The 27946-nt window shown below is 40.0% G+C and overlaps 2 protein-coding genes across 6 annotated transcripts in view; one reads left to right on the top strand and one right to left on the bottom strand.

The window, feature by feature from the left end:
• CTNNA1 (catenin alpha 1) overlaps nucleotides 1–27946 on the bottom strand; it is a 68539-nt gene that overhangs the window by 32467 nt on the left and 8126 nt on the right. For 4 of the 5 annotated variants that reach the window (XM_083493755.1, XM_083493756.1, XM_083493753.1 and 1 more), the window contains exons 2-8: nucleotides 26962–27068; nucleotides 23036–23231; nucleotides 20720–20886; nucleotides 19785–19904; nucleotides 17194–17460; nucleotides 14967–15170; nucleotides 82–162 (exon numbers count right to left, since the gene is read on the bottom strand). In XM_083493755.1, coding sequence (XP_083349881.1) covers nucleotides 82–162; nucleotides 14967–15170; nucleotides 17194–17460; nucleotides 19785–19904; nucleotides 20720–20886; nucleotides 23036–23231; nucleotides 26962–27066 — 1140 coding nt within the window. In that variant the 5' untranslated portion in view covers nucleotides 27067–27068. Of the gene's footprint in view, nucleotides 1–81; nucleotides 163–14966; nucleotides 15171–17193; nucleotides 17461–19784; nucleotides 19905–20719; nucleotides 20887–23035; nucleotides 23292–26913; nucleotides 27069–27946 lie in introns of all 5 variants that reach the window. The other variant, XM_083493757.1, reaches the window with a different exon arrangement.
• LRRTM2 (leucine rich repeat transmembrane neuronal 2) lies at nucleotides 156–14202 on the top strand. The gene is made up of 2 exons (XM_083493795.1): nucleotides 156–2875; nucleotides 3154–14202. The coding sequence occupies exons 1-2, from the start codon at nucleotides 2872–2874 to the stop codon at nucleotides 4698–4700; spliced, it is 1551 nt and encodes a 516-aa protein (XP_083349921.1). The 5' UTR covers nucleotides 156–2871; the 3' UTR covers nucleotides 4701–14202.

Below are 27946 nucleotides of genomic sequence, written 5' to 3'. Positions count from 1 at the left end.
AGAATCAGGCTAACATGATAAATGGAATGTTATGTAGTGTAACTGTTTCCATGAACACTTTATACATATTTAATACTGTACCTGTCTGCGCAAATCCCTTGTCTTTTTTGTCATTTTGTCTATTGCAGAATTTAAAGCATCGCTTCTTTCTTTGCGTCCAGCCTAGAAAATTAGAGAAAACAAAGAAGCTTCATTAATGTATTGTACCCATTGCAATGGCTCTTTTCCAAAGGATTTGAACACCCTGGTTTCTCTGCTGACTTCAGTGTCAAGGGCAATGCCTCATAGATGATGGACTAACAACACTGAAGTCCAAACAGAATGCCATGCTTTGCAAGCTCAGGTCACATGCACAAGCAAGGAGCCCCTTTATGGGACTGAATACTTACACTGGTTGATACAGACATAGGATTGAATCAAACACTGCACGAGCAGACTGCTGCTCTCACACAATGGGACTGCTGAACACATGAAGCACTTATACATAGTTGAACCTGGCAAAAACTTAGTTCTGTAATAAAATACTTTAAATCACAGTGGGGGTGGGTTGTGGCCTTCCAGTTGCTGCTGGACTCATAATCCCTGATCATTGCTATGCTAGTTGGGGCTTATGGGATTTGGAGTTCAACCACATCTAGAGAGTCACGGGTTTATAGTGGTTTCAAATTTCTGTAACTAGGGGAAGCATCCTTTCAGTATTTTGGCTCTTGAAACCATCTAGTTAGGTGACCAAAGATATACTCTCTTAGAACTGCCTTTCTCCAAGACTCAGACATTGCAAAAACTTTACATTTTTGTCAAGAAGTCTATGAGTGATTGTGGCCTTCCATTTTTTCTTCCCTTTTCCCTCTTTCCCCAAATAATAATTCTTCATATCTTAACACTTGGTGTCGCTGGTTTTAGGGAAAAACTCTGGAATTTTTCATTAAAACTTTCCCCACATGCATGTCGGCTATGCTACTCTTTGTGTTGTTAGAACTTCACACACCTTGCGAAGTTTCCCTTGTCCTCTGGCCAGTAGGAACATAAAATCAAACTGTTTAATACTCGTACAGATGGAGTGAAGGGAGAGGTCCTTAGCATTGGGGATTAAAAAATCCAAAGCAGGCAGCCTGAGGTGAGAACCTAACAGGATTCTTTTCTTGGGGGTGGGGGAGGCAATTTATGCTGGGAAAGCCTCCTTCCAGAGGTACAAAAAGGGAAATGACCGACGGAGATACTGGGTGAGACTGGCATTTCAAGCAGGCTTCGAAATGTCTGCTTACCACTGTGAGTGCAGTGCTGCCCTCTAGTGAGCATGACAACTGAAAAGCTTTCACTTAGCAGCTGAGTTTGTTATATGTAAAATCATTTTAAAGTTGCAGAATATAGATAATGACAGAACAAGTCTTGAAATACTTAAGACAGCATTGTTAGTTAGCATTCATTCTGACTGCCATAGCCTATTTATTCTGGTATTTGAACAACTGATATAATTTGCTACACAACTTGAACAAAATCCCTCCAATTAACACTTCTATTTTAAAAATAAAAGCCACAAGCTTCTTGCTTATTAGAATTGCAGGTAGTTTTTTTACCTATATCACCCACATGGCAAAATTAAATATTTATGGTAGTCTTTGCCAAACAAACCCAGACTCGTGCAATTAACATTTGCTTTGGCTAGGTAGGGAGGAAAGTAAAGTTTTATTTTCCCCAGAAAAGGCTGAAAATTGACCAGGATGCCTGCACACATCCTCAAGATCTATTTCAAGTTTCCCTGTGAACTCTCTGTCCACCCAGGTTTGCTTTTGTTCTTCAAGTTCTCGTTATCACATTTGTTTCACTGGAATAGGACTCAAGTTTGCTTGTTCTCAAATAATATCCGAACTATCCAGAAGTAGAACCATTAGAGCTTTGAATGACATTATCTTATTTTATTAAAAAAACACATTTTAAAATAGAAAGAGATTTATTAAAGCTATTGCATTTGATTGACTCTCCTATGTGGTCTTTTCCAAAGCACTCTTTCTACATTGCTAGCAATAAAATAAAATAAAATCCTCCTTTTAAACTAGATCTTTAATTATATAGCAATACAAATAATTTCTGACATGCTAATCCCATGCAACTCTCCCTTGGCAGATTTTTTTTTTTTTAAATTAGCACCCTGCTCTCACACATGTAGGCAGAAGAATGCCAGCAGGACCACCATGTCACAAAAATCAGTAACTTTACTTCACAAATTCAGATATATAGCTCAGGGCTATTGTAATAAACATGTAACTTGCGAGAGAGATTCATGTAAAGTCATTCCTATTACTTGAATGCTGGATGACAAATTCCTACAATTAGTTTTTCCTCTTAGTGGTAGTCTAATCTCACAATTCACAGTATGCACCACTGTGTCTTAAACTGCAAAGCTTCTGGAAAACCCAAACAAAAAGGAACGTCACAGGATGACGTCAGCCTATATACAGTTGTGTGGTCGCAGCACATAAGCAAATGCATTCCTGTACCGTATCCCTGAAAGCTTTTCAGCAAATGCATTCAAGTGACTACAGAAGCTTCTCTCAGCAATAAGCCACCCTTCTGCCATCAACAAGTTAAGACAAAAAAGCCATAGCAGTGGAAAGCATTTTCAATTAAGCAGCAGTACAAAAAGAACTCCCAATTCAGCACTGTTTAAGGAATTAACAGACCTACCGCTGGAAATCAAGGAAATGAATTCAAAAGGAATATGAGAAAAGAGGATGTCAAGTCATTTTTTTCCTCGGATGAGGACAGAAGAAAGTAAATTATTCAAAGGTTGTCAGCGTTAGAGCCTTTTACAGACTCACTGTGTTGAGTCTAAAACTGCGACTGAATGCAACCGCCAACGTACTCAAAAGAATGGGTAAGTTTATATATTTCTGTTTGTTGTACTATGTGCAGTCAACCTTGCTTTAGAAATGCACATTTAGACAACAATAGATTTAAAAGGCACTTTTCAGTTGCCTTATCAGTAACGTCAATAATTCAGAGAGATGCTCATGAGGATTTGTTTTATATTCTTAAGACCGAAAGCATTTTAATGCATGTGATTTATCTGTAGCATTCTTTCTCCGTTTTGTTGGAAGCATACATCTGATAAAAATATCCTATTTTGTTGTTTCCCTGAATTATATTCTGCAGGCTTACATTTCAAGTGGCCATTAGGGGCTCCTATGCTGGCAGCAGTATATGCAATGAGTATTGTTTTTAAAATGCTGCCTGCCTTGGGCACGGCTTGTCCGCCAAAATGCCGTTGCGAGAAGCTGCTCTTTTACTGTGACTCTCAGGGGTTTCACTCAGTGCCAAACACCACTGACAAGGGCTGTCTAGGTTTGTCTTTGAGGCACAATGTTATTATGGAACTTGAAGGGGATCAGTTTGCAAGCTTCAGTCAACTTACTTGGCTTCATTTAGACCATAATCAAATTGATACAATAAGAGAAGATGGTTTCCAAGGACTGTATAAACTCAAGGAATTAGTTTTAAGTTCAAATAAAATCTCTTATTTGCCAAACACAACTTTTAGCCAACTGCTTAACCTGCAACATTTGGACCTCTCTTTCAATCAATTGTCTGCTTTGCATCCTGAGTTGTTCTATGGCCTTCGCAAACTGCAAACCTTGAGTTTACGTTCCAATTCCCTGAGGACTATCCCAGTCCGTCTATTTTCAGACTGCCGTAGTTTGGATTTTCTGGATTTGAGCACAAATCGCTTGAGAAGTTTGGCACGCAATGGATTTGCAGGATTAATCAAACTGAGGGAACTTCACCTAGAGCACAACCAGCTGACAAAGATTAACTTTGCTCATTTCCTACGGCTAAGCAATCTGCACATGCTCTTCTTGCAGGGGAATAAAATTAGCAACTTGACATGCGGGATGGAATGGACCTGGGGCACTTTAGAAAAGCTAGATTTGTCCGGAAATGAGATCAAAGCCATTGATATGACAGTTTTTGAAACAATGCCTAATCTTAAAGTACTCCTAATGGATAACAACAAGCTAACCACTCTGGAGTCCAAGGTTTTATATTCACTTACAACCCTTACTACAGTGGGCCTCTCCAGCAATCCCTGGGAATGCAGCCCCAAAATATGTGCACTAGCCACATGGCTGAGTGGCTTCCAAGGTCGGTGGGAGCATTCGATACTTTGTCATAGCCCAAACCACACCCAGGGAGAGGATATTCTAGATGCAGTTTATGGTTTTCAGCTTTGTTGGAATTTATCAACTGTTGTTACATCCATTGCTACAAGTTACAGAGCTCCAACGACTGAATATACAAAAAGGATAAGCTCCTCAAATTTCCATGTGGGAGACAAAGAAATTTCAACTACGACAGGCATGCCCATTACTACAGAAGAGCAGTTGCCTGAGCCGAACAATGCCATCTTCAGCCAGCAGGTAATTACAGGAACAATGGCTTTATTATTTTCTTTCTTTTTTATCATTTTTGTAGTGTTCATCTCCAGGAAGTGCTGCCCTCCCACATTAAGAAAAATTAGGCAGTGCTCAATGATTCAAAGCCACAGGCAACTACGATCTCAAACACGGCTACATATGTCAAACATGTCAGACCAAGGACCATATAATGAATATGAAGCCAGCCATGAAGGACCTTTCATCATCATTAATGGTTATGGACAGTGCAAGTGTCAGCAACTACCCTATAAAGAATGTGAAGTATAATATATACAGGTAATCAAAAACAAAAAAACAAAATCAGATAAACTTATTTTAAATTGCAGGGATCCTACACATATTTTTGATTTTTTTACAAATGTTGAGAAAGCTTGGATTTTTCTAGGCTACTTGTTTTGAGTGATGCAGTATTTAAGGGTGGCTTTTTTAAACCCATAGTATTTTCTGTGTTAAAGCAGCAATGTTTGCATTCAATTTGCACTCCTAATGTTTGGAAGTCTAAATATGCTCAACCCAAAATATGTAAACTGCTTCATGTTATGTAATTATACGTGTAAATTTTTACTCTCAAGCCTCCAGATTTGATTTAGAAGAATAGTCTGGATGAAAAGATGTTAGGTATCTATTTACAGGACCCAGTCAAGGGAGGACATTTTACCAATTGAAGCATTGTAGCTATGATCCCCAACATTTCAGCTGGCTCGGTTTTCTTTTGAAGTAGAGATTTAATGGAATTTTCTTCATTAAAAAAAAAACCTGGTTCTTGGGACTTATGATCTACAGTGGAAAGGTGCAAAAGAGGGGATTTTCCAGTGTACTGAAGCATGGAAAAAGATTATTATTTTCTTAACTCCATATTGAGAGTTCAGCTTATCTAAATGTGTTCCAGATTCAGAATATAGCTGTTGACAGTTCTGAATAAACCAGGATTACATCCTCATTGCTTTGAAATATCAACCTTCTACAGGCAATCAATAGCATGCAGTTTGGTCTTCAAAGTATTAGATACACTTCAACTTTTATTAAATCTGTCTTAACTTTTAATGGGACACATTTCAGACTAAGAATCAATATATACTTTACACAAATGAAAACTGAGATGGTTGTTTTTTTAAAGCAAACACAGAAAATTATTCCTTTCATCTCCAGCTGTTTGTCTAGACCAGAAAACTATTTTATGCACCAACTACTGGTTTCTCTGGAGGCCAAATTAGTCCTTGCAGTACAGCTTTCATCTACCATTGTAACATGCCAATCCACTAAGATTTATGCTCAAATCCTGGTCTGGTTTATTCAGAAGTGAGACTTACTTCCAGATAAATATGTTGGGAGGCGTAAGAACATTTTAATGTAGGATATCAGAGATGGTTTACTAAGAAAAACAATGTTAGGAACACTATTTTGCTGAACAGAACGTTTAGAAATATTTAAAGCAGTACAAAACTACTCTGAACAAAACTGATTTCTGGATAACAATAGAGTTTCCAGATTGAGTTATGGAATTGAATATTACTGTGCATCTACGTAGACAGAAGTCCATTGGAGAGGAGAATTTAATGCAACTGTTCAAAAATCATGAACACATAACCAAAGCTATAAAGTTAGAAGGAAATGTACATATGTAGATCTAACATATCATGCCACGTTCAGCTGCAACAGTATTTACAAGTACATGCAGAGGGAAAAGAAACATTGGTGCTTGGATTTCTTAAATCAGTATATAGTATTGTGTGTTGTACTATGCTGCAAAGTTTTCAACCTAACCATTGGCTCAAAAATCCATTTTTATATGCGTAATATCTCTTAGTGAAGTACTTGGATAAATATATTTCAATGCTTTAACATAAAAGTGAGTAGTCTGGAGATGCAAGACTTTAAAGCCACCGAGTCAAAGTCCACTACCCATGAGCTTAAGCTTTTCATATTGGACTCTATTTTAACTTAATAGGAGGGTTCCTATTTTTCTAGTTCTATTAAGCCACTGACTGTTTACTACTAGAGTAAAAATGGATGGACAGATGGAAGGATATCTGCAAATATCTCATGTAGTAAGCCATTATTTTAGCCATATACGGTGTATTCTATGCATCTGGGTAAAGGGAATTTCACTCTGCATTTAAACACTGCAGCCACCAAGAATCTATTCAGCTTCATTGAGATTAGTGTTCTATATAACAAACTCTTGCAAACTGTCAGCCTCTTCTTCCAGCTCCCACTCCATATGGAGACACAGATAATTTCATGTCTTGCCAAGAATCAGCTGTGCATAACTCTACAAGTGTGTTAGGAAGGTGGACAAAGGTGGGTACCTGGCAATGAAAGATAAATGCTTAACAGCAGAAGCCGGTCCCTTCCTTAACAGGTAGCAAACAGGCTTTTCTTTCAAAAATGTCTGCAGTTCCTCACTATGCTGAGTAGCAATGCACTAACTCTGTAGAATTTAGTATGAAGTGGGAAATATAAATTCCAGTAGTTTTTCCAAAGAACCATTTACATGCCCAATATCATTACCACTACAAACCCTTTTTGCTCCCTATAGCATATTTCCAATTGAAAATAGCCCAACATTATCCCAGTTAATTACTTAAAAATTATGTAGGAGCTGGGAAACTGGCTGGACTTATTTAGCCAACATTTCTAGTTCCCAACAACCCCTGCCCTCCTGCGTACTTTCTATGGCTTATGCTGGGCTTTTGCAAGAGACGCCAGTAGAACTCTACTGCTGCCATTATCTCCTCCAAATGTGTGGTAGGAAAGGGATATTCTGCAGCAAGTGAGTATGTGGAACTGCTGATATAATCTGATCTGCGTTTACTTTTCCCTTCAAGAAAATTCTCTATTCCTCCCTGCCATGTTAACCCACCTTTCCCTTTGAGCTCGTATTTGTAGACACCTAAGCAAGGACAGTCCAATGTTATTTCCATACTAAAGCAGGTTTGGATTACAAATATATGACATGTCTTGCAGATATTTCCATTGCCACAATGAATACTTGTCTTTATGGTGACCTTTGGCTGCTTTAACCAAAAGCTATGTGGGCTACTAAGTTTGAACTTGCAATCACTCAAAGCACAGTAAGAGGAATCATATGGCTTACGTGATGATTCACTGGCATCCATAAAAATAGACCAGTCTTTCAAACAACACTGAGCTGTACACAGCAAGCCCGCCCACTAGTTATGTTTGCTATATTTCTAAATTCTATTTTGCTTTGTCTATCTAGGAAAGAGGGTATTTTATTGAGTGCAAACTGACTGCTACTACAGTCACATTCAGTCTTGTATAAGCAAAGATGTCAGGAGTATTATTTTAACCAACAGAACATACAGTATGAGTATCATTTCAAACCTGCATAATCACACTGACAATAGCATCTATGAAGGATGTACATGTATGAAATGCCAACAGACTGAATTCAAACACAAACTTTTTCAGTTAAGACAGGTTTCTACAGTTTGGCCAATATACATCAAATATCAAATAAGTGAAAGGAGAGTGTTTCATGCATTATTATTTATTAAATTTATATACTGCCCTTCATTACAGGGCAATTCACAACGTAAAAATACAAAATTAGAACACAAAATACATAACAAGAACAAACACAAACATGTGTAAAAGACCATAGAATGTTAATCAGACAAAGGCATGGAAAAGCTTTCGCCTGGTGCCTAAACCCATGCAGTGAAGGTGCCAGGTGGCCTTTTATCATTAAATAAATTACTAAATTTATTCAGGAGGAGTAATATTTATGTTTTCTCTTAGCTTACAAAAGGTCAGGCACCTTTAATTCACTAGTATGAGATTAATATCCTGCCTCTCCCTTTGGCCGCTTCACTTTATTTCTGCCTCCCTCAAAAGTTAAAGAATGAAAAAAGTAGGGATGTGTGTGTGTGTGTGTGTGTATACACACCAAATTTGTGCAAGGCATAACATTAATTCTTCCCAGAAAAATATCTTCTTTTGGCAATAAGAAATATAAAGCGTAAGAAGCAGAACACTGTTTACAGTGAAAATGGATAGAAGCTGCATCGTAAACATGTATCATGGAGATATGCACATGTGAATCAACCTCAAGACTAGCATAATGCACTGTGTCATGCAGCTGTAGTTCTCCCCCAACCTTCGTACACTATGTGTTTTCATTAGTGAGGGTTTCTACACATGCTTGAAGTTTTCTCTTATTTGCTAATATCAGAATGCTTTCCTTCATGTCTTCTACAGCTACACTTACAGAGCCTTAGAAGGGGAGGGGTCAAAACAAGCAGAGCCACATCTTATTTGTGGAACTGCACTGCCCAACAAATCCCTTAGTATATGAATTACTGCCATTATAGTCCATTAAGGTCCTCGCAAGCAAGCTTCAGAATTACAATTTGTTGCTGCATGTGGGAAGAACAAGGTGGCGAGGTTATATCATGTTTGGTGCCACAATCTTCTGCACTCCAAGATCAGATACATGGAGTTTGCTTCACAATCATTATCTTCCTTCAACGGATAGCAACATTAAATACTTTGGAATCATTTTTAATATTCAAGTAGTTACTTGATTTTTAATATTCAAGTAGTTACTTGATTTTTAATATTCAAGTAGTTACTTGATTTGTGTGGGATACACACAAACACACTCACTCTACAGGGGTATAAAGGTTTATATTACACCATTACCCAACATAAATGCAGGTCATGTCACCTAAGAGAACAAGGTGGTAGCTACATCCATGATGCAAACTTCAGAAGTCTCTCCAGTACTTCTAGTCCATCATTTCTCTCATTACTAATTTTCCCCCTGGAACTTTTCATCTAATTCTGAAATCAAGTATTAACAGACATTCCAAATGACTTGTGCCAATAATGTTCCAAGATGCGTTTTCTGGTGGAGGATAAAGGTTCATAATGCAGTAATTGCAGTGTACAAAAAACATTAAAATTGTGTATACTGTAAAAATAGAAGTTGCCTCTTTATTGATGCCATTTCAAGATGAATAATACTGGTAATGAAATCTATTTGGTGACAAAATGTAACAAGGGCAGTCTTTAGAACCAGCTATAAATTACCTGCTCCTGCAATAAAGGCTGTCTAGAAAGGCTCCGAGTATGGTACCTTCCATTACACACCAGTGAAATGCTACTATTAGCTACATTAGCATAGAACATTCCCTGCTGTCAGAGTTAATAGGAGTTGTAGTCTGACAACTTATGGAGGGCACCATTTTGGCCACTGCGAACTTTCTGGATCCTCAAGTGAATTGTTATTTTTAATAATAATTTATTAAATTTCTAAACTGCCCTTCATCTGAGGATCACAGAGTGGTTTACAATATAAAAACACAATAATTCATAACATAGTAATAAACAAAAAATGATGTAACCAACAGCTGAACAACAAACAATGGAAGGAAATACTACATGGAAGAAGCAGTGAAAACCAGCAATTACTGAATCAGGGAGGCGGGTGGAGAGATTAAAAAATGGGAAACACTTTGGGTTAATAGTTTGGTATTAAAGACCTGAAGAACCTAATGAAATAGCCTGGGACCTGCTGGATTTAAATCCTTTTATTTTCAAGACACAGATTTGAGTTTGCCCAGCTTTCCAAATGAGTTTAGGATGGCACCCTAAAGCGACTCATGAACAAGACAGTGCCACACAAAGTAGTAAACCCCCCCAAAATATTTGGAAAAGAACTGTGTGTTTATTCTGATTTGTGTATAAACTGGTTGTTTCCTAGCTGTTCAACAAACATGACCTAGACTGGCTGTGATTGCTAAAGCTCAGCCAGCTTGACTGCAATGGCTTCCATTTTAAAGTTACAGTTTGGAAACCCAAGGAATGGGTTTTTGTGAATCTGTCACTATGTCAAAAAAAAGTTCTCTTCCTCTTCTCTATCTGCCTAGCTAGGATTACCTGTTCGCCTTTAAGTTTCACAATATGCTCACAGGCAGAAGTCTTCAAAGTTTCAGACACTGAATCTGCTTTAAGCCCAAATATGCATTTGGGAACCTACTTCATCTTTTTATCATATATGTATGAATTGTGATTTGTACTGCTGTTGTGATCTTATCCTGAACCAAATAATGAATCCTGACCCTACAGTTGAAAACTAACATTTTTAATGGATGTTCAGAATTCTATGTCAGACTACTGTCTGAGAGGTAAAGATTAAATACTCTTCCTGCAACCATTAAATTGAACTAGCATGGACAATGCGAATGTCGTTTTGATTTGCAAGGGTACAGCTGGCAGTCCATTTGATAAGGATAGGATTGCCCAGTAGGATAGTCATGCCATACTAAGAGCATTTGTTGTGCTCACCATCAGTACCCTGCTTCCCAATCTTGTGTAGGACAAGAGGACTGGGAAAGGGGGGCTGAGTCTGCATTTCCTAATTTTACGGAACACATGTGGCATGAGCAAGGTACTAAGGTAACCCAGTTAGATGGTGGAATACTATTATTTATTTATTTATTTTTATGTGGCTCTAGATTGGGGTTGTGAAGAGAGGAAAACAGCTGCAATGTGTATTATTTTGTAATGGCATAGCAAACTACAGAATTTTGTTATTCTTTAGCACCTATGTCTCACTTGCAAACACACTGCTGATTTAGTGCCTAAATGTGGTTACGTTAACCTTCATATGCACTTCAAGTCAGTTAAAGTAGTGTTTCTTACTATGATGCTGAAGTTGGGGTCTGTTTGTTTTTTTAAAAAAACAATTATGCCTTGATTTCAAAGTTAAGATTATAATGCTCTAATATAAGCAGAAGCACTGTGAAAGGAAGCATTACCCGGTAAATTAGCTCTTCAGCAATTTATCTTCCCTCAACATACAAAAGAATGGTATAGAGGACTTCATTAAGTGGACACATGGTCCAGGACCTGAACAACTGCAGTTAGCTCTATACCTCTCACAAAAGTTTGGATTTGTGCTCAAGTACTCCCTTTCCATGCTTTATTGCAAGCCTGTTTTGAAACGTCTGAGTTCTAAAGTAGTTTTTATATGGTACTGGGGACCACAAGTCAAAGAAAAACAAGCCAAATTCCACTGGATATGCCCAAAGCCTCGGATACACTTAAATGTAACTCTCTAGATTCTGACCACCATTCTGCTAATGTTGCGTTTATACAGATACCCAATTGTGTTTTAGATTAAACCACTTCGGTTTCTGCTTTCTTATGAAGGAAATGAATTGTCTCAACACAAACGTCCTTAGCCATCAGTTGTCCAATATGCAAGCCAAGTGACACCATAAGATTACTTTCTGCCAAGTGTTTTTCATGGAGATTTCATCTTCAGATTTCTCATGGATCCAAATAATTTTACTTAATTACACAAGTTTCATTCACACCACAGGCAAAGACTGGTTCACGCTTCTCCGATGTGTGCAACTGCAAACATGTGCGTTGCCCAAACCCAGAAATGTCCCAAAAATGTCCCAAAAAGGAGCGGATTGGGGCAGCCTTAAGTGGGCTCCAGTGACACACGTAGGGGTTCAGAATAACCCCTGTGCAAATCGGTTGCTGCCTCTACTATCTTGTGCTTATATTTAGGTGAAGTTTTATGGATATTACCTGTTGCAATAGTGCTAATGATCTGAAAGCTTTGCTCACTGGGAATGTTATTGCATGAGATGAACCAGTAAAGCTATGTTCCCATGAAATAAGATCTACTTCTATTTGCTGTGATCTGGATGGGGGGGGGGGAGAGGGTCATAGAAGCAGTGGCACCTCCTGGAATGCTGCCTGAAGTCCAATTTTGGGAGAATGTTTCTGGGGCATATAAGGCAGCAAAAAAATCAAAGATGAAGAAGCTTCCCTACCACTGTAATTGATTCCTACACTCTACTTCTGGTTTTTAAAATCTAGCTGCCGATCCATAAATAGGTCAATTTACTTACACCATGAATGTGCATTTCATAGAATAACTATTCTTCACCAAAAGTTTCTAACAGAAGTTGGGCAACATCCAGTATTATGCAAGGGGACACCTTTATTCTACAGCTCCCTTCCCACAAATGCTAAAGTATGTATCCTCCTCCCTGCCCCTCACAGCTAATACTGGGGGCTTACAGGGGGAGAAGGAATCTGTTATGCCAACAGTATATTTCAGTTGTGGACAGCTATTGTTAGATTTCACCCCAGGTATACTGCTTGACAATCATCCTCAGTAAGTTTATTGACCAGCTCAATACACTTAAATGTTATAGAATTAAGATTTCCTTGAATCATAGAATTGGAAGGGACCCTTAACAGCCCAGGCATGGCCAAACTTGGCCCTCCAGCTGTTTGGGGACTACAATTCCCATCATCCCTGACCACTGGTAATGTTAGCTAGGGATGATGGGAGTTGGCCATGCCTGATCTAGACCAACCCCTCCAATGGAATCTCAATAATCCTAACTTGAACCTTTAAAACAGTGCTACTCAGCACAAAATCCTCCAATTCTTCCCCTGCTTATAATATACTTGCCTTTAATCTTCCCACTACTACCACCTTCTTTTTATTCCTTCTTTGCACCCCACCCAAGCACAGCCATAGATAGCTCTCTAATGATGCCTTATTGCTACTCCTCTTAACACTTTACTTAGGAAGGAATAAACACTACAATGACCATTCAGAGATTACTAACTGCTGAAGCAAAAGAAAGCTTTGGAGCAGGCATGGCCAAACTTAGCCCTCCAGCTGTTTTGGGACTACAATTCCCATCATCCCTGACCACTGGTCCTGTTAGCTAGGGATGATAGGAGTTGTAGTCCCAAAACAGCTGGAGGGCCAAGTTTGGCCATGCCTGCAGTTTAGAGCAAACATCTGACACTCATGGATTGCAACACAATTTGAGCAGCAGTTTACCAAATTCCCTCTGCCCTGTTTTGTAAATGAGGTCAAATTAATTTAGAGCCATTTTATGCACACGTTCAAAGCTACATCTATAACTACTATTAAGTCTCGTAGGCATTTGACAACTCCCCCCTCCAATAATTTATTTGTTGGCAGTGACCATCAGTTCTCAAATTTTATTTCAAACATAGTTATTTCCATACGCTTTAAAATCATCATGCATCCAGTGTGGTTATACATCAAGTCAATTTACAGTAAGAATTGTAAATGTCGTAAAAGTATTTCAGACACTCATTCTCCCAATAAAGCAAACGAGATGCTCGTTAACCTAGTTGTTTTCAAACTGCAGTCTTAATGGATTTAGTCTGTACTTATGGGCATGGGTGAGAGGAGATACATGAAAATCCAGAAATGAGTGGAACTTGCAACACAAAGACCAAGCAGCAGATAGTTGACACTGCAGCCACCCAAACTGCACATGCCTTTTGTTCCTTCATTCTCCTTAGACAAATCTTTTTTTACTTCCTACATTTGTAATTAGTGTTGACACCAAATTTGCTGAAGGAAACTCTCCTCACAAACTCTTCACAAATTTTAACAAGTTTACTACAAATATTGTAAGGATATACAAATATACATTTTATGGAAGACTGAACATTTTCAGTCTAAAAGTATATGACAGGTACCAGCAGTAGGTTTGACAGTTATCACTGTGCAATGCAGTTAAGTCTTATGTGGACTTGAAGCAAGGATTTTTATTTTGCTGTCAAAAATCCATCCTAAATTCAAATGCTTAAATGTTGGGTGTCAGCAATGAACTGTTTCAGTTCTATTGCCATCTTTTAAATCTCTTTACAGTATGTGGAATGAACAGAAATGCATCTTATGCAAACAGATGTCACTGATGCTATATTTGCAGCATCAACACCATCTTAAGCTATGTTGTCATTTATTAAAAGACCACATTACTTTAGTCACTTTAACCCTCAACATGCACTCATATGGTTGTATTTGTCAATATCTGACTGCAGATGTTAAAAAAATCTCCTGGAACACTTAAAGCATTGAGTGTTTCTTCAGTGCATCTCTAGAGCTGCACTTGTCTCATGACCTGACCAAACAGTGGTTTTTGTTCACAATGCAAGTTGTGTAGCATGTGGAAAGGTCACTGAAATAGTCCACACATTGGAATGAAAAATGTACAAAAAATACTTTATTACTGCTGCGCCATATGTTTCAGAGGAGCAGCTGTGCTGTTTTAAATAAATAATTGTAGCATGAGCTTTTAGAGACAAGAGCCTACTTCTTCAAAAGTACTATATACTGCTGATGTTCCCCAGCAGGACTCTTGCTATATTTAAGATCCATTTCATACACAACAGCAATTGCACAATGTAAGGCCATAACACATCTATTTAGGGCTGCAGGAAGCTGGAGCTACAGAATACTCAACATCCAGCTTTTCCATCCAACCCTCATTTCAATTCATTAGATACGGAGTAATTTAGAAGTTAGGGAAAAGTTATAGCAACACACCAAGAGAGTATATCCAAAAGAAAAAAGTTACAAAAGACCCAACTTTACTCCCAGTTCTATTTCTTAAGAGATTCCAGTCAAATTCAAACCATACCGTTTTACGGCCTCTCTTCAAATTTCACTTACAAATAAACACACAACATAATTTGGTTACTCACATTTCCCATGTATTCGGAAAGCAGATCTTGCAAGGCTTGTCGCACTGCATTACACTCAGCAACTATGCGTTCCCGTCGGTCATCACGTGTGCAGGATGAGTCAGCCATTAGGGCTGCACCGCTAATGATGCTCTCCAGGCGCTCTTCCAGGGAAGGCCTAAAACGCTCCTCACTGAAGTTCAAAGGATCCACAATGATTTGTTTCTGGCAGGAAGAAAAAGTTTTAAACTCCAAGTAAGTGTCATACTACTCTGGGTCAGTTTGATGAACACAGCTTAGAAATATTAGGAAACGCAACTCATACTTTTGACATCGAGCATGTCACTCAGTTACATCTTTTCAACCTACGCAGGGCTAAAATTTTCCTTGGACTAAGAACAAAGTAGTACATCAAACTCAATTCCTTCCAACTTAAAAGCCTCTTTAACAGAGTTTGCAACAGTATAGTTTATACCAAGCTAAAGCTACAGCAGATTGCACTTCAATCTTTTTCAGAGTCATATTAACATGTTAAAAAGGATCTTCAGACGAAGTGTTACAGTTTGTCAACTCTGCAATATTTTCAGTGTTTAATCCTCTTAGGAATTCTGTTACACAGTAGCACAGCCACTGAAAAGGGTTTTTGACCACTACTGATAGCACAATTCAGTACACATCTACTCAGAAGTACCACAGAGTTCAATGAGTTTTACTCTCAGGTAAGAGGGTGCAAGATCACAGCCTAAACTTTACGAATGGACTGAGATCAAGAATTTCACATATAATGCAATTTCACTTGGGTCAAGGAGTGCCATAAGAAGGCTGTTGCGGGTTTTAAAAATGACACTAGCACTTGGTAGTGAGCCTGGAATGTATTTGCGGCCAATGAAGACAAACAAGATTTGATTTAATAGGTTGGTTAACTTTTCTATGCCAGCACTTCCTAGAAGATGTTGAGGAAGCCTCAAACAGGGATGAGGACAGGAAAGGCTGGATGGTATTGGCAGGAACACAGAGAAGACATAGAAATGCTGATCAGGGTATGATACAGGGTAGGCAACACATTTTTGATGGCCTTGGTAGACAGGAAAAGTTTGCGTTTGCTATGACCCTGCCTGCTCCTATGACCCAAAGATTTCTGGGATATTGAACCCCTATGTAACTGTGGGGTAACAAAATCCCTGCTCACTTCAAATCTGTGAAGGTGGCTTATCCCTGCTGCACTAAGCCCAAGAGCAATTCTGAAAGGAACCTGATGCCTTACTGCTTTTCAAATATCTTCAAAAGTCAGTTCTGGATCAAGAAGTCCCAGTTCTTCTCTATGGTCTGGGGGCAGGCTTAGGCAAACTCAGCCCTCCAGATGTTTTGGGACTACAACTCCCATCATCCCTGACCACTGGTCCTGTTAGCTAGGGATGGTGGGAGTTGTAGTCCCAAAACATCTGGAGGGCCGAGTTTGCCTATGCCTGGTCTGGGGAAAGGGGTGGAGATTCTGACACTGCACTCCTGTCAGAGGCAATTTTATTTCTGCCCCTTGCAAAAGTGGATTAAGGAAATGGATCCAAGGAGGCAAATCTGGAAAGCTGAAATGCAAGGTGGGGGTAGTAGCAGCCTATGCAAAAGCTGGATGAAAGCAGTACAGAGCTAAAAGGAGACAGAGTCAAAGCAGGGTGGGGGGGAGCTGTGAAGTAACTTATTCATACAGGACTGAGGAAGAAGAGAAGACATTGTCAGGAAAAAAGAGCATATAAGTGAATATGTGAAATGCAACCTAAATAGGGAAAATATTCTGTTTCAAATCTCCAGCTTTCCTATCAGGTCATGGCGCAAGTTGAGAAAAGTGAGTTTATTTCCTAATTTCAGCCCTGTTTTGAATGAAGCTAAGCACCAAATCTTACTGCTACCCCCTAATAGTTCTCTGAAAATAACCATGTCAACATGTCATAATAAGGAAGGTGGCTTATCCAGAGCTAAGTACCCGTCTTGCCAACTACACATCTCCAGATGTTTAAGCAGTCATGTAATCAACTGTGTGTGTTCTCATGGTGCCCAAGTGTATCTACAGAAATGTAAATTTACCATCATATTCACACAGATGGTACAGATGTTTACAAATCTGTTAGTTTCTGAATAGCCATGTGTAAACTAAGGATCACCCTCAGGAGATCTAACTGTTTCTAGGTAACTTACAACCAACTGACTATGAAAAGGGAACATACATTTCCCCCCTGCAAAATGAAGTACTTACATCAAAGTTGTTAAGTGCATATGCCAATTCGCCGCCACCGCTCTGCTGCTGAACAGAGTCTTCAGAAGCTGTTGCCTGGGCTGCATTAGAGATTCCTGTGACTGCCTGCTGCAGCTGCTTGTAGATCAAATCCCTGTTGGCTTTGTAAGCAGCTACATCTGGGTGCTGGAGACATGCTTGGGAAGCAGTGTAAAGTATAGGAATATTTTTCTGAAGGATTCCTCTGGCTGCTGCCATCTGATCACGATGGCCAATATCTTTCAATTCCTGCAGAGAATATTTCAAATAGCAAGATGTGTTAAGAGATAAATGTGATGCAGGTCAGCACTTAAGACTCCTCCGTAACTAACAGAGCATTGCATATTGTTCCCTTCGAACAAGTAGTGTAATAGCATAACATTCATCAAGAAGTATATCAAACTACAAGGCTTTCAAAACATGATTATTTTACAACAGTATAATCCTGAAAATTTAGGTTTCATTAATAGAAGTTCAGGTAATTAGAAAACTTCTAGACAGCAGAGAGAAGTATGAGCAAGAGTCTCACAAGTTTCATCAGAAGCTTCTAATAGTAAAGCAGCAAAGTCTCAGTCAGGCCTCTTATGGTTTCAAATCTTAATAATTATACACATACACAATATTCTCTCAGACCATGATATGTACTCACTGAACCTTAAAATTCTGCAGAAAACCAACACAAACCACCACGCATCACCTCCACAGAGCTAGCTGCTATTTTGTTGTTGTTTGAGAAGAATAGTGGCTAAGTTGTAATTTGAAGAAAGGGCAGATTGGGATACAGAACTCTCTTCTATATTTTGCTAATGATGTTCAGGTGGTTGTAAATAGGCCCAAGGAATTGGAAGTCATATGAAAACTGAATGCAATTTTCTTTGCCTACTCTGGAACTTAACTTCTAAGGCTTCTGCCCCACACCATTTCCAGCAACTGTCTTGGAGGTATACATAGATGTGATTCCTTCTCCAATCTTAAACCAAAGAAAAACAGATTCTTATTATGAACCAATTCCTGAGACTGAGTGGCAGTTCAATTTAAAATAAATAGAACTCCCGTTGAGAGTGATGGCAGTCACTTCCAGGGAGCTTGCTACATGGAGATTTCAATGCATGTAGCAGCAAAAGCCCTGCACAGGGAGAAGAGTCGGTGGAAGAAGATTGGAAAAAATTTAAAGTATATTTACAGAAATATTGCAAAAGTAATGAATGTTAGAAGGATGCTGGAATGAAGCTATATGGCTTTAGCAGAAATGTTATAAAGAATTAAGTAAAAATAGATTGTTAATGGGCCAAAGTGGAAAATTTAAGGTTAGATTGTGTTAAGATAAATTATAGAACAAAAATTGAGAAAGATGGAAAGGATTTGCTGAAATAGCTAATTGAACTAGAATACAAAAAAGGGAGGTGTGAGGAGGTCGATGAAACAAGTAATTGAAAGATAAAGATACGGAAACATTGGATGTGTTTTTAAATGTTTTTGTTTGTTGTTTGTTGTTTTGCTGTATTGTGTTTTTTGTTTTTCCCCCCCTCTGATGTATTGTAAGGTATTGTTTTGTTTTGTTTAACTTTTCATTGTTTCTTTCTTTTTTCTGTAATCTTCAAACCTCTAATAAATATTATAAAAAAGTCCTGCACACTAGCTAACCACTTAGGCAGCTGAAATTATTAAAAAACATACTAAAGGACAGCCAGTCCTTGGATCAACTCATCAGCACTCACAACTCCCCCCCCCCCGAATTTTTAATTGAACTCTGTGTGGATTTATAGGGACTTGTCCTTAAATTCTATGGAATGGGTTTTAGAGCCATTTCATGGCAAACTGACCCAACACAACTTTTTGTCCATGGGCCCAACCCTACTGGTAACATACAGTATAGGCAGCCAGTGAAGATCATGCCAAATAGGTATTCTGTATGTCTGCACACCAAAAAGTCAGTTAGTATTCTGATGGTAGCATTCTGCACTAGCAGCAATTTCCTGACCATCTTCAAGAGCAGCCCTGTGTAGATAGCACTACAGAAGTCAAGATGGGAGATTACCAGAGTACGCATAACTATAGCTAGGCTATCCCAACAGTTGTAGTTGATGAAGTAGACAAGACTGGAGATGGGCACTCCTTGGCACATAAGCCAATTGAGCCTCATATGACAGAGATAGAACTATAAGTGTCTCCAGACAATGGGTAAGATTCACCTAACAAGTCCCATCTGCAGAAGCCCTGCTTGCATAATGGGGTCTCCCCTCCCCCCCCCCCGCCGAAAAAAACTAGGTCAGGGTATGTGTTGGGAGAATGAGATGGAGAGGGAGGAAAGGGAATTGTTTCCTCTGACAGGCTGAAATACTTGCACTGGCGGAATGGTCAGAAGACTGTGATATTGAATTCCTCCCATTGTACCTACAACTCCATCCAGAAGAGGCTGAACACCCATTTCCTGGACATGAAAGCCACCCACCCACAGTCCTTAAAAGTATTTATAGCATTGTAATCTTGTGATTCTGTTACAAATAATGTCAGATACTATACCAGTATATAAAGCAACCATATATTTGAAAACATGCTAAAAGTTACTATACCTGTTGTCTTTTGCCTGCCATTATATTAAGCTTATCCACCTCTGGTTTAAGAGCTTTGTAGTGTATTCCTAAATCTTGTTCAGTACCAGCATTTCTTAGTTTCATGATGCCTTCTTCTACCTAGAAGATTAAATCAGATTTTGACCTATATGGACTATACAACTTTTAAAAATGTAATACAGATTCTATAGAAGTAGTACCAGTAACTTCCAAGAGCACTTAAGCAATAGTAATCTGTGGGGCCCCTCCAACCCCCAACGAAACAGGCATGCCATCTGAAAGACAATGCAACCTGCCTGTTTTAATGGCATATAGCTCTAGCCTGACTTTACATAGTAATACTTAGCCCATTGGCCAAAATGTCAGCCAAGACTTGTATATGGGGTCATATCACAGAGGAAGATCTGTTAGTCCATCTAATCCAGGGGTCAGCAACCTTTTTCAGCCGTGGGCCAGCCCACCAACCCTCAGACCATGTAGTGGGCCGGACTATATTTTGGAAAAAAATAATGAACAAATTCCTATGCCTAAATAACCCAGAGATGCATTTTAAATAAAAGCACACATTCTACTCATGTCAAAACACCAGGCAGGTCCCACAAATAACCCAGAGATGCATTTTAAATAAAAGGACACATTCTATTCATGTAAAAACACGCTGATTCCCGGACCATCCGCGGGCCGGATTGAGAAGGTGATTGGGCCGCATCCAGCCCATGGGCCTTAGGTTGCCTACTCCTGATCTAATCCATCAATGTGTTTTCAACAGTGCTTATCCTGATGTTCCTAGGAAGCCCATTAGCAGAGGAATGAAGGCAAAAGCACTCCCCTACTGCAGTCCCGTCTTCCCTGCTATTCCAAAAAACTATTCTAAACAACTTTAATAATAAGCAAATTAAAAAGAGACAGAAAGTTACAGTTGAGTCACTACTTACAACTTTAAGTTGAACAAGCAGTTTGTACACATCTGCCATATCAGCCAAAATGAGCAGCCGGGTGACTGCTGATAGGAGGGCACGGGCTGCTCTCACCATGTTCCCCCGTTTCACAGAAGAACATGGGTCATCAGCAAATTCTCCAGAGGCACTCTTCATCAAGTCTCCTACGTACACAAAGTTAGCAAAAAAGGGGTTACATTTCTTCAGTCTTTCCAATTATCACTGGATGAGGTAGTTTACACTTCCTATGGCAATAAATGAATATGTGGAAACAGCACTATTTTCTTACAAAACTGGCAGAATCCTAATAAATATCTATTGCAATTATGAAAATAGCTCTAAATTGCCAGGAGAGACATTGCATCCTATTAAAATTAATTAAAATAAATCCCACCTTCTGAAAAGAGAAAAATATAATGCACTGGATTCCCCCCCCCCCCAGAGACGGAAGACAGAGATATTTCTTTCAATTAAAAGAAAATTTCTCAAATCAGACAATTTGGTACCATGCTCTCGAAAGCAGAGAGGTCAAGGTAATTATCAGAAAATTATATAGTTGAGATCTCATTTTACAAAGGGGCATTATTGTTACTATTATTATTTATTAAATTTATTAGTTGCTTTTTCGGCCATTCAAAGCAACTTACAATATTTTAAGCAAAAAATACAAACACATACATATATACATACATTAAAATCAGCATTTAAAAAACTCTAGATTAAAAAAATTCCACCTATGTAAAAAGGCTGTCAATAGTTAAAAGCCTGATTAAAAGGTATGTTTTTGGCAGGTGCCTAATTTTATTAATAATGATATGTAACAATGGTGCACAGCAAGCCTCCCTGGGGAGAGCACTCCATAAGCAGTGAGCCACCACTGAAAAGACACATACTTATGTTGCTACCCTCCAGACCTCCCATGGGAGGGCCTCAGATTGCAGGGTTCATGTCAGTTCATATGGGGAGAGCGGTCCTTGAGGTACTGCTGTCCTAAACCACATAAGACTTAATAGGTCAAAATCAGCACCTCAAATTGTAATTGGTAGCTAGTGCAGTGGCCTGGGTTGGTGTTCTGTGCTCAGACCATCTTACCCCAGTGAGCAACCTGTCTGCACCAGCTATGGTTTCTGACATAGAACACACTAAAGTGATCTAATCTAGAGATTACCGGAGGGTAGGCAACATAAATTAGGCTATCCCTGTCCAGATAGGGCAGTGGTGGCGAACCTATGGCACACGTGCCAGAGTGGGCACTCAGAGCCCTCTCTGTGGGTACACGAGCCATCGGCCCAGCAAGCACAATGGCCATCTGCTCCTCCCACGCCAGTGTGGGTGGGAAGCGCTCCTTAGAGTGTGCTCTGCCCACAGTGGTGCGGGGGGGGGGGAGAGAGTTTTTTGGGGGGACGGATGCCGCTGTGAGCAGTAAACGTTTTGTAAGAGCGCGCGTTGTGTGAAGTTCTGTGCCCGCAAACCAGCTGGTGATGTGCTATTGGTGAGTTGGAGGTGCATGTTTGCTGTGCTGACACGAGCGATTTGCAGCATTTTTTAGTGGTGTTAGTTATTTTCTGCATTCCCCCTAAAAAAGCTCTGGAACCGTGTAATACCCCCACCCCCCAATAAAAACCTCAACAACTTTGCCGTGTTGGCACTTTGCGAAAAATAAGTGGGTTTTTGGTTGCAGTTTGGGCACTTTGTCTCTAAAAGGTTCACCACCACTGAGATAGGGGCATAGCTGGGCTTCAAGGTGAAGCTGATGGAAGGCACTCAGAACCCTTGAGGCCTCAAACTACGTACCTGCTCCTTCAGAGGGAGTGCAACCCCATCAAGAGCAGGTAACCTCCCCTTCATCAGGTCTATGGAACCACTTGCTAACAGTGCCTTGGTCTTGAATAGTTTGAGCTTCAGTTTATTTAAGTTTATTTTAGAAGCAGAATTTTAGTAGCTTGTCTCACTGAAGATGAAAATGGCCTTCCACAAAGCTAACTGGGTGACTTCGGGTCCGTCACTATCTCTCAGACTAACCTACCTCACAGGATTATTGTGAGGATAAGAAGATGATGGGGGACTATACGTGCCACCTTGAACTCCATGGAGGGAGGGCAACATTAAAATGAAATACATCTGTAAATAAAATCAGCGCAATTACTTAAAACTGGCTGCTTTCTCATAATCAAAGGAATGAAAACTTTAAGCATGTGCATGTATTGAGAGGCAGGCTACTAGTTTTGTAGACTGATAACTTTAGTGAACTAATTCACAGGGCTGGGACAGCAACTCCTCAGCTTCCCACCACAATGTGATATTACTACATACCTTGTTTGCGAACATCTTCCACCGCTGCCACCAGCTCTTCTTTAAGAAACTGGCTCTCCTTTGCAATTTTGTCCCCTTTCTCCAGGAAGTTCTCTGTTGCCTGCTCAACTGATGCAGCTAGAACATGAGCCTTCTTAGATCGGCCTCTTTTTTTGTTGGAGGGACCTTTGTTACTGGTATTGACCAGTGTTGTAACCTGGAAAGCAGCATCACGCAGGACATATTATTAGTTGACAAACTATAAGAACCTTCCCTGCTAATCTGGTTCCAGATTTATTTGTTGGACAAGCATCACAATTCAAGCAGGATCGACTGCATTTTAATTAAACAACACATCAAGTTAAAAGAGTTTGTTAAGTTTAAAAGAATTTTATGTCAAACAGTTACGTAGCTGAAACATTAGTTGCTGATTAGGAGTGTAGACTTTAATGCAAATTTTCAGTTTTCTGCTCCAGAACAGTTTTTACAGGCAGTTCTCACTTTTATTTCTTCACTCCTGCATCTTTAGCTCTATCTTTACTTACCTAGTTGATAAACTCTGACTTTGTGGATCTTTCATCTGCCTGCTTTTTCTCTGATGCACTTTAGAACTGAATTTCACCCTCTCCCATATTCACTGCTTTTTTTCTGGGGAGATGCAGGGTACGCATACCCCTAAAAATTTTGTTAATCTAAATTTGGCCTCATTGAGGGGCAGTATTTCAATATGAGTAGGAAAATGAGAGTACCCCTAAACATTTAAGAAAAAAAGCACTGCCCATATTCATACTGCTTTTCTCAAAAACTGCTTTTCTCTCATCCTTTTCCAAGCCAATCTCTTCTCATGATACTACATGTCTGTGGTTATTCACAATTTCTTTCTATATTATGGAAACACGTCACTGTTTTGTATACACAAGACATCAGTTTAATGTTACATGGGATTTTGCTTTCTTATGTTTGAATTCCTTCCTCTAAAGAGCTCAGGGTGGCATTCATGGTACCATTCCATTTTATCCTAATAAAGTTGCAAGATAGAGAAAGCTACTTGGGTGAGGCCACCCACTAGGATAGACCAATTTAAAGTTTCCCCATTTATGTTTCAAATATTTCCTCAACAGATATGCAAAAGAAAGTGTGCATCTGCGTAGAGACCACAGAGGAAATACCTAAGTTTCTGAGATCAAACATTACACAAATCTGTTGATTTATAACTGAAGAAAGCCTTTGCACTACCTAACAGGATACTTCCTTTTCACTGTTTTAGAAAATATTTTGTGATATATTCATTGATAATTAACTCTTTGTTAATGACTGTGTATTGCTAAATTGTATTATTGCTTGCTTATTATATTGGATTTTGTTTTAAAGTTTTAACTGTGGTTTGGATCAAGCTATGCAGGACAATATCAGGAAGGGCCAGCTGCAAGAAATAATGGAACTGCATTGGGATGGTGATTAAAAGTACCGTATTTTTCGCCCCATAGGACGCACCGGCCCATAGGACGCATCAAGTTTTTTTGGGGAGAAATAAAGGGGGGGGGAAATCCCCCCCCCGGCGCTTGCGAGGCCGGCAGCGGGGAGAAGCGCTCTTCTCCCCGCCGCCCGCCTTCAGATCAGTTCCGGGGACAGCGGGGAGACGCGCTGCACCTTCCAACTGTCCCCGGAGCTTGCGAGGCCGGCAGCGGGGAGAAGCGCTCTTCTCCCTGCCGCCCACCTTGAGATCAGGTCCGGGGACAGCGGGGAGACGCGCTGCACCTCCCAACTGTCCCCGGAGCTTGCGAGGCCGGCAGCGGGGAGAAGCGCTCTTCTCCCCGCCGCCCGCCTTCAGATCAGGTCCGGGGACAGCGGGGAGACGCGCTGCACCTCCCAACTGTCCCCGGAGCTTGCGAGGCCGGCAGCGGGGAGAAGCGTTCTTCTCCCCGCCGCCCGCCTTCAGATCAGGTCCGGGGACAGCGGGGAGACGCGCTGCACCTCCCAACTGTCCCCGGAGCTTGCGAGGCCGGCAGCGGGGAGAAGCGTTCTTCTCCCCGCCGCCCGCCTTCAGATCAGGTCCGGGGACAGCGGGGAGACGCGCTGCGCCTCCCAACTGTCCCTGGAGCTTGCGAGGCTGGCAGCGGGGAGAAGCGCTCTTCTCCCCGCCGCCGTCCTTCAGATCAGGTCCGGGGACAGTTGGGAGGTACAGCGCGTCCACTTCGGGAGACAGCGGGATGGCGGCGTTCCGCCTCCCTCTGTCCCCCGACCTTGTGGGGCTGGCACTGGGGCTCTCCTGAAGCCTGGAGAGCGAGAGGGGTCGGTGCACACCGACCCCTCTCGCTCTCCAGGCTTCAGCGAAAGCTTGCATTCGCCCCATAGGACGCACACACATTTCCCCTTCATTTTTGGAGGGGGAAAAGGGCGTTCTACAGGGTGAAAAATACGGTAAATGCAAGAACAATTAGCAAAGTGATTTGCTCACAGACCAAGCACTTAGAATCTCTTAGAAGCAAAGAGCTGAAAGTTAAGGTCCAAAACAAGGTATTTCCATGTGGGAAACGCCCACCTTTGTAGGAAACAAAAATCACATATCCACAATGTGATTGCACAACTTTGTCCTCTTTCTTAATTTAATAGATTATTGTGATGAGATATAGGTTGGATTGTCCTGGAGATTGATATTAAAACTTGAGACAACTTGTCATGCCCTGACCCTCAGTATTATCTGTAATATGCATGACCTATTATGCCACACTTACATTTGATCTCAAAAAGGAGATATTTTGGTCATGATTTCCTTTGAACAGAAATGCACTCTAATGTTATTTGGAACTGAGTCAGTGAGTGAGGCGCGGTGCAGATATGACATTTTGCAGTCTCTTAATCATGGTTGGATCAGATGTGCCAACTCAGGCTCATATGCTATTCTCCATGATCACTCCCCTGAGATAATTACAGTCAGTATTACATTTACCTCAAGTTGAATGCTACTCATAGCTGACTTTAAACAAGAATTAGAAGCTATAAATTGGAAGGAGGTTTTAATCTCTGCTTTAAAGTTATCTATGCTCAGTGTCTGAAAAATGCTTCTAACCATATCATCACTTGATTCAATGTAGATATTAGTATCAACCATTAGCACTGAAAAGGGGAAAGGGAAGGAGGGAAGGAGTGCATACACCAGGAGGAGTGAATGAGACTGTTGGGTGCTCCTTGTCTCTCAAGTCAGACATAGTTTAGCGATCACCAAGTACTATGGACAAAATCTTCAACAGATGCACTCAAATTTGATTGAAATGACAAACTTAACTAATTAAGTCCCATTTAAACAAATGCATCTTCACTGATTAACAAGACTAATTTATTTTGAATCAGGTAGGTAGCTGTGCTGGTCTGCCGTAGTCGAAACAAACAAACAAACAAATAAAAATCCTTCCAGTGCAGTTGGTCTCTAAGGTGCTACTGGAAGGAATTATTTTGAATCGAGCACAATACCTTTGATATTGGTTTGTGGTTTTAATAGAGGGCCACAGATTCCATTTTAAGAGACCAATATAAGATTTGCTTTAATTCTATCTATCTATCTTAGTTTTTTCCCACTGTTTCACCAAGTGGACTTCATTGATGAGCAAGGATTTGAACTTGGATTTCTCCCATTCAAACTCAACATTCTAGAATATTTTACACAGAAGGCATTATGAAAGATAGTATCAGATCATATTTACCAGCTATGCACCAGCTATTTTAAAAAGGTGATTTTTTTAACTTGTTGATGTTTTATTTTGAAGTTTTCTTACAAAAAAGAAAACGTGGGCAGAAGACTACACATTGCAAGTTTGCCATGGTGCCCACTTTATACTTGGAAGTCCAATGCAGATCTTACCGACTAGTACAATTAAACTAATAGTTACCCAACTCACTACTATTGATCCAAAACATTATTAGAAATCACCACATACAGCTTTTGTTACCTGTGTAACGAGAGGCTCTAACAACCTTTCAACTGCCAATGTCCTTATCTCCAGACTTTTCGGATCCCATTTGAAGTTAACATTTCCTGCATTAATGGTAGTCATTTCTGGGGAAGAAGAGAGACTTATCTGGTTATTATTTCACTTACTAAAATTCTGTATACAGCACAAACTGGTGATTGTTTTAACTCAGAAGACTTGCTGAATTCAACAGGGCTTACTCAAAAGTTAAGTATGCATAGAATGGATGCCTCAGCTGCAGGCTAGGACAAATTACTTCTAGTACTAGAGCTCTGCCGCAAGAGCAGACAAAATTTACTCTTGTGTTATCCATCAAAGGAAGAGTTGGATCAGTAGCCATCGTTTAGCCCTGACCTGCAAAATGAGATCTACTTTTGATTTCCGTCCCTGCAATTTTCTCTATATACCTCCACTATTTTTATATTCATCTACTGTTTTTCTTAGTCTTTTTCTGCTAAGAGAGCCACCCCTAACAGAACAAAACTTAAAATTATATATGTCACTGCTGCAACCCACCAGTCAAAGACCAATGAGCTGGATGACAGTTGGGAGAAGAAAGAAAGAATAGATTTCTCTCTCAAGTGGATTGCATAGGTTGATCTATGAGGAATTAATGTGTTGATGGGTCTTGACTGAACAGGAGGATAGACACCTTGTCATTCCTACCACGATTTTTAAGTGCTGCAATAAAAACACAGCAGCAGCATCTTATCTGTACTCGCTGGAAACCCTCAGAGAACACACATTCAAGTTTCATGAAAAAGAAGACAGGGACTGACAACAAATGCAGTGCAGCTGGGACTAAGACAGCCCTTCATACTTTACACAATAGCTACATCCACCATTAACATAGGAAGACAAACAAGGATTTCCTCTCTCGGTTCTCACAAACTCTGGAAACAATGTGGTACTTTCAATGCTTTAAGAACCCCACCCCCACTTGAGCTCCTAGTCCTTCTATAAC

This window comes from Podarcis liolepis, assembly GCF_965112155.1.
Source record: "Podarcis liolepis genome assembly, chromosome: 3".
Taxonomy (NCBI): domain Eukaryota; kingdom Metazoa; phylum Chordata; class Lepidosauria; order Squamata; family Lacertidae; genus Podarcis; species Podarcis liolepis.
Note: the sequence above shows the minus strand (reverse complement) of the source record. Positions and strands in the feature narration are given on the sequence as shown.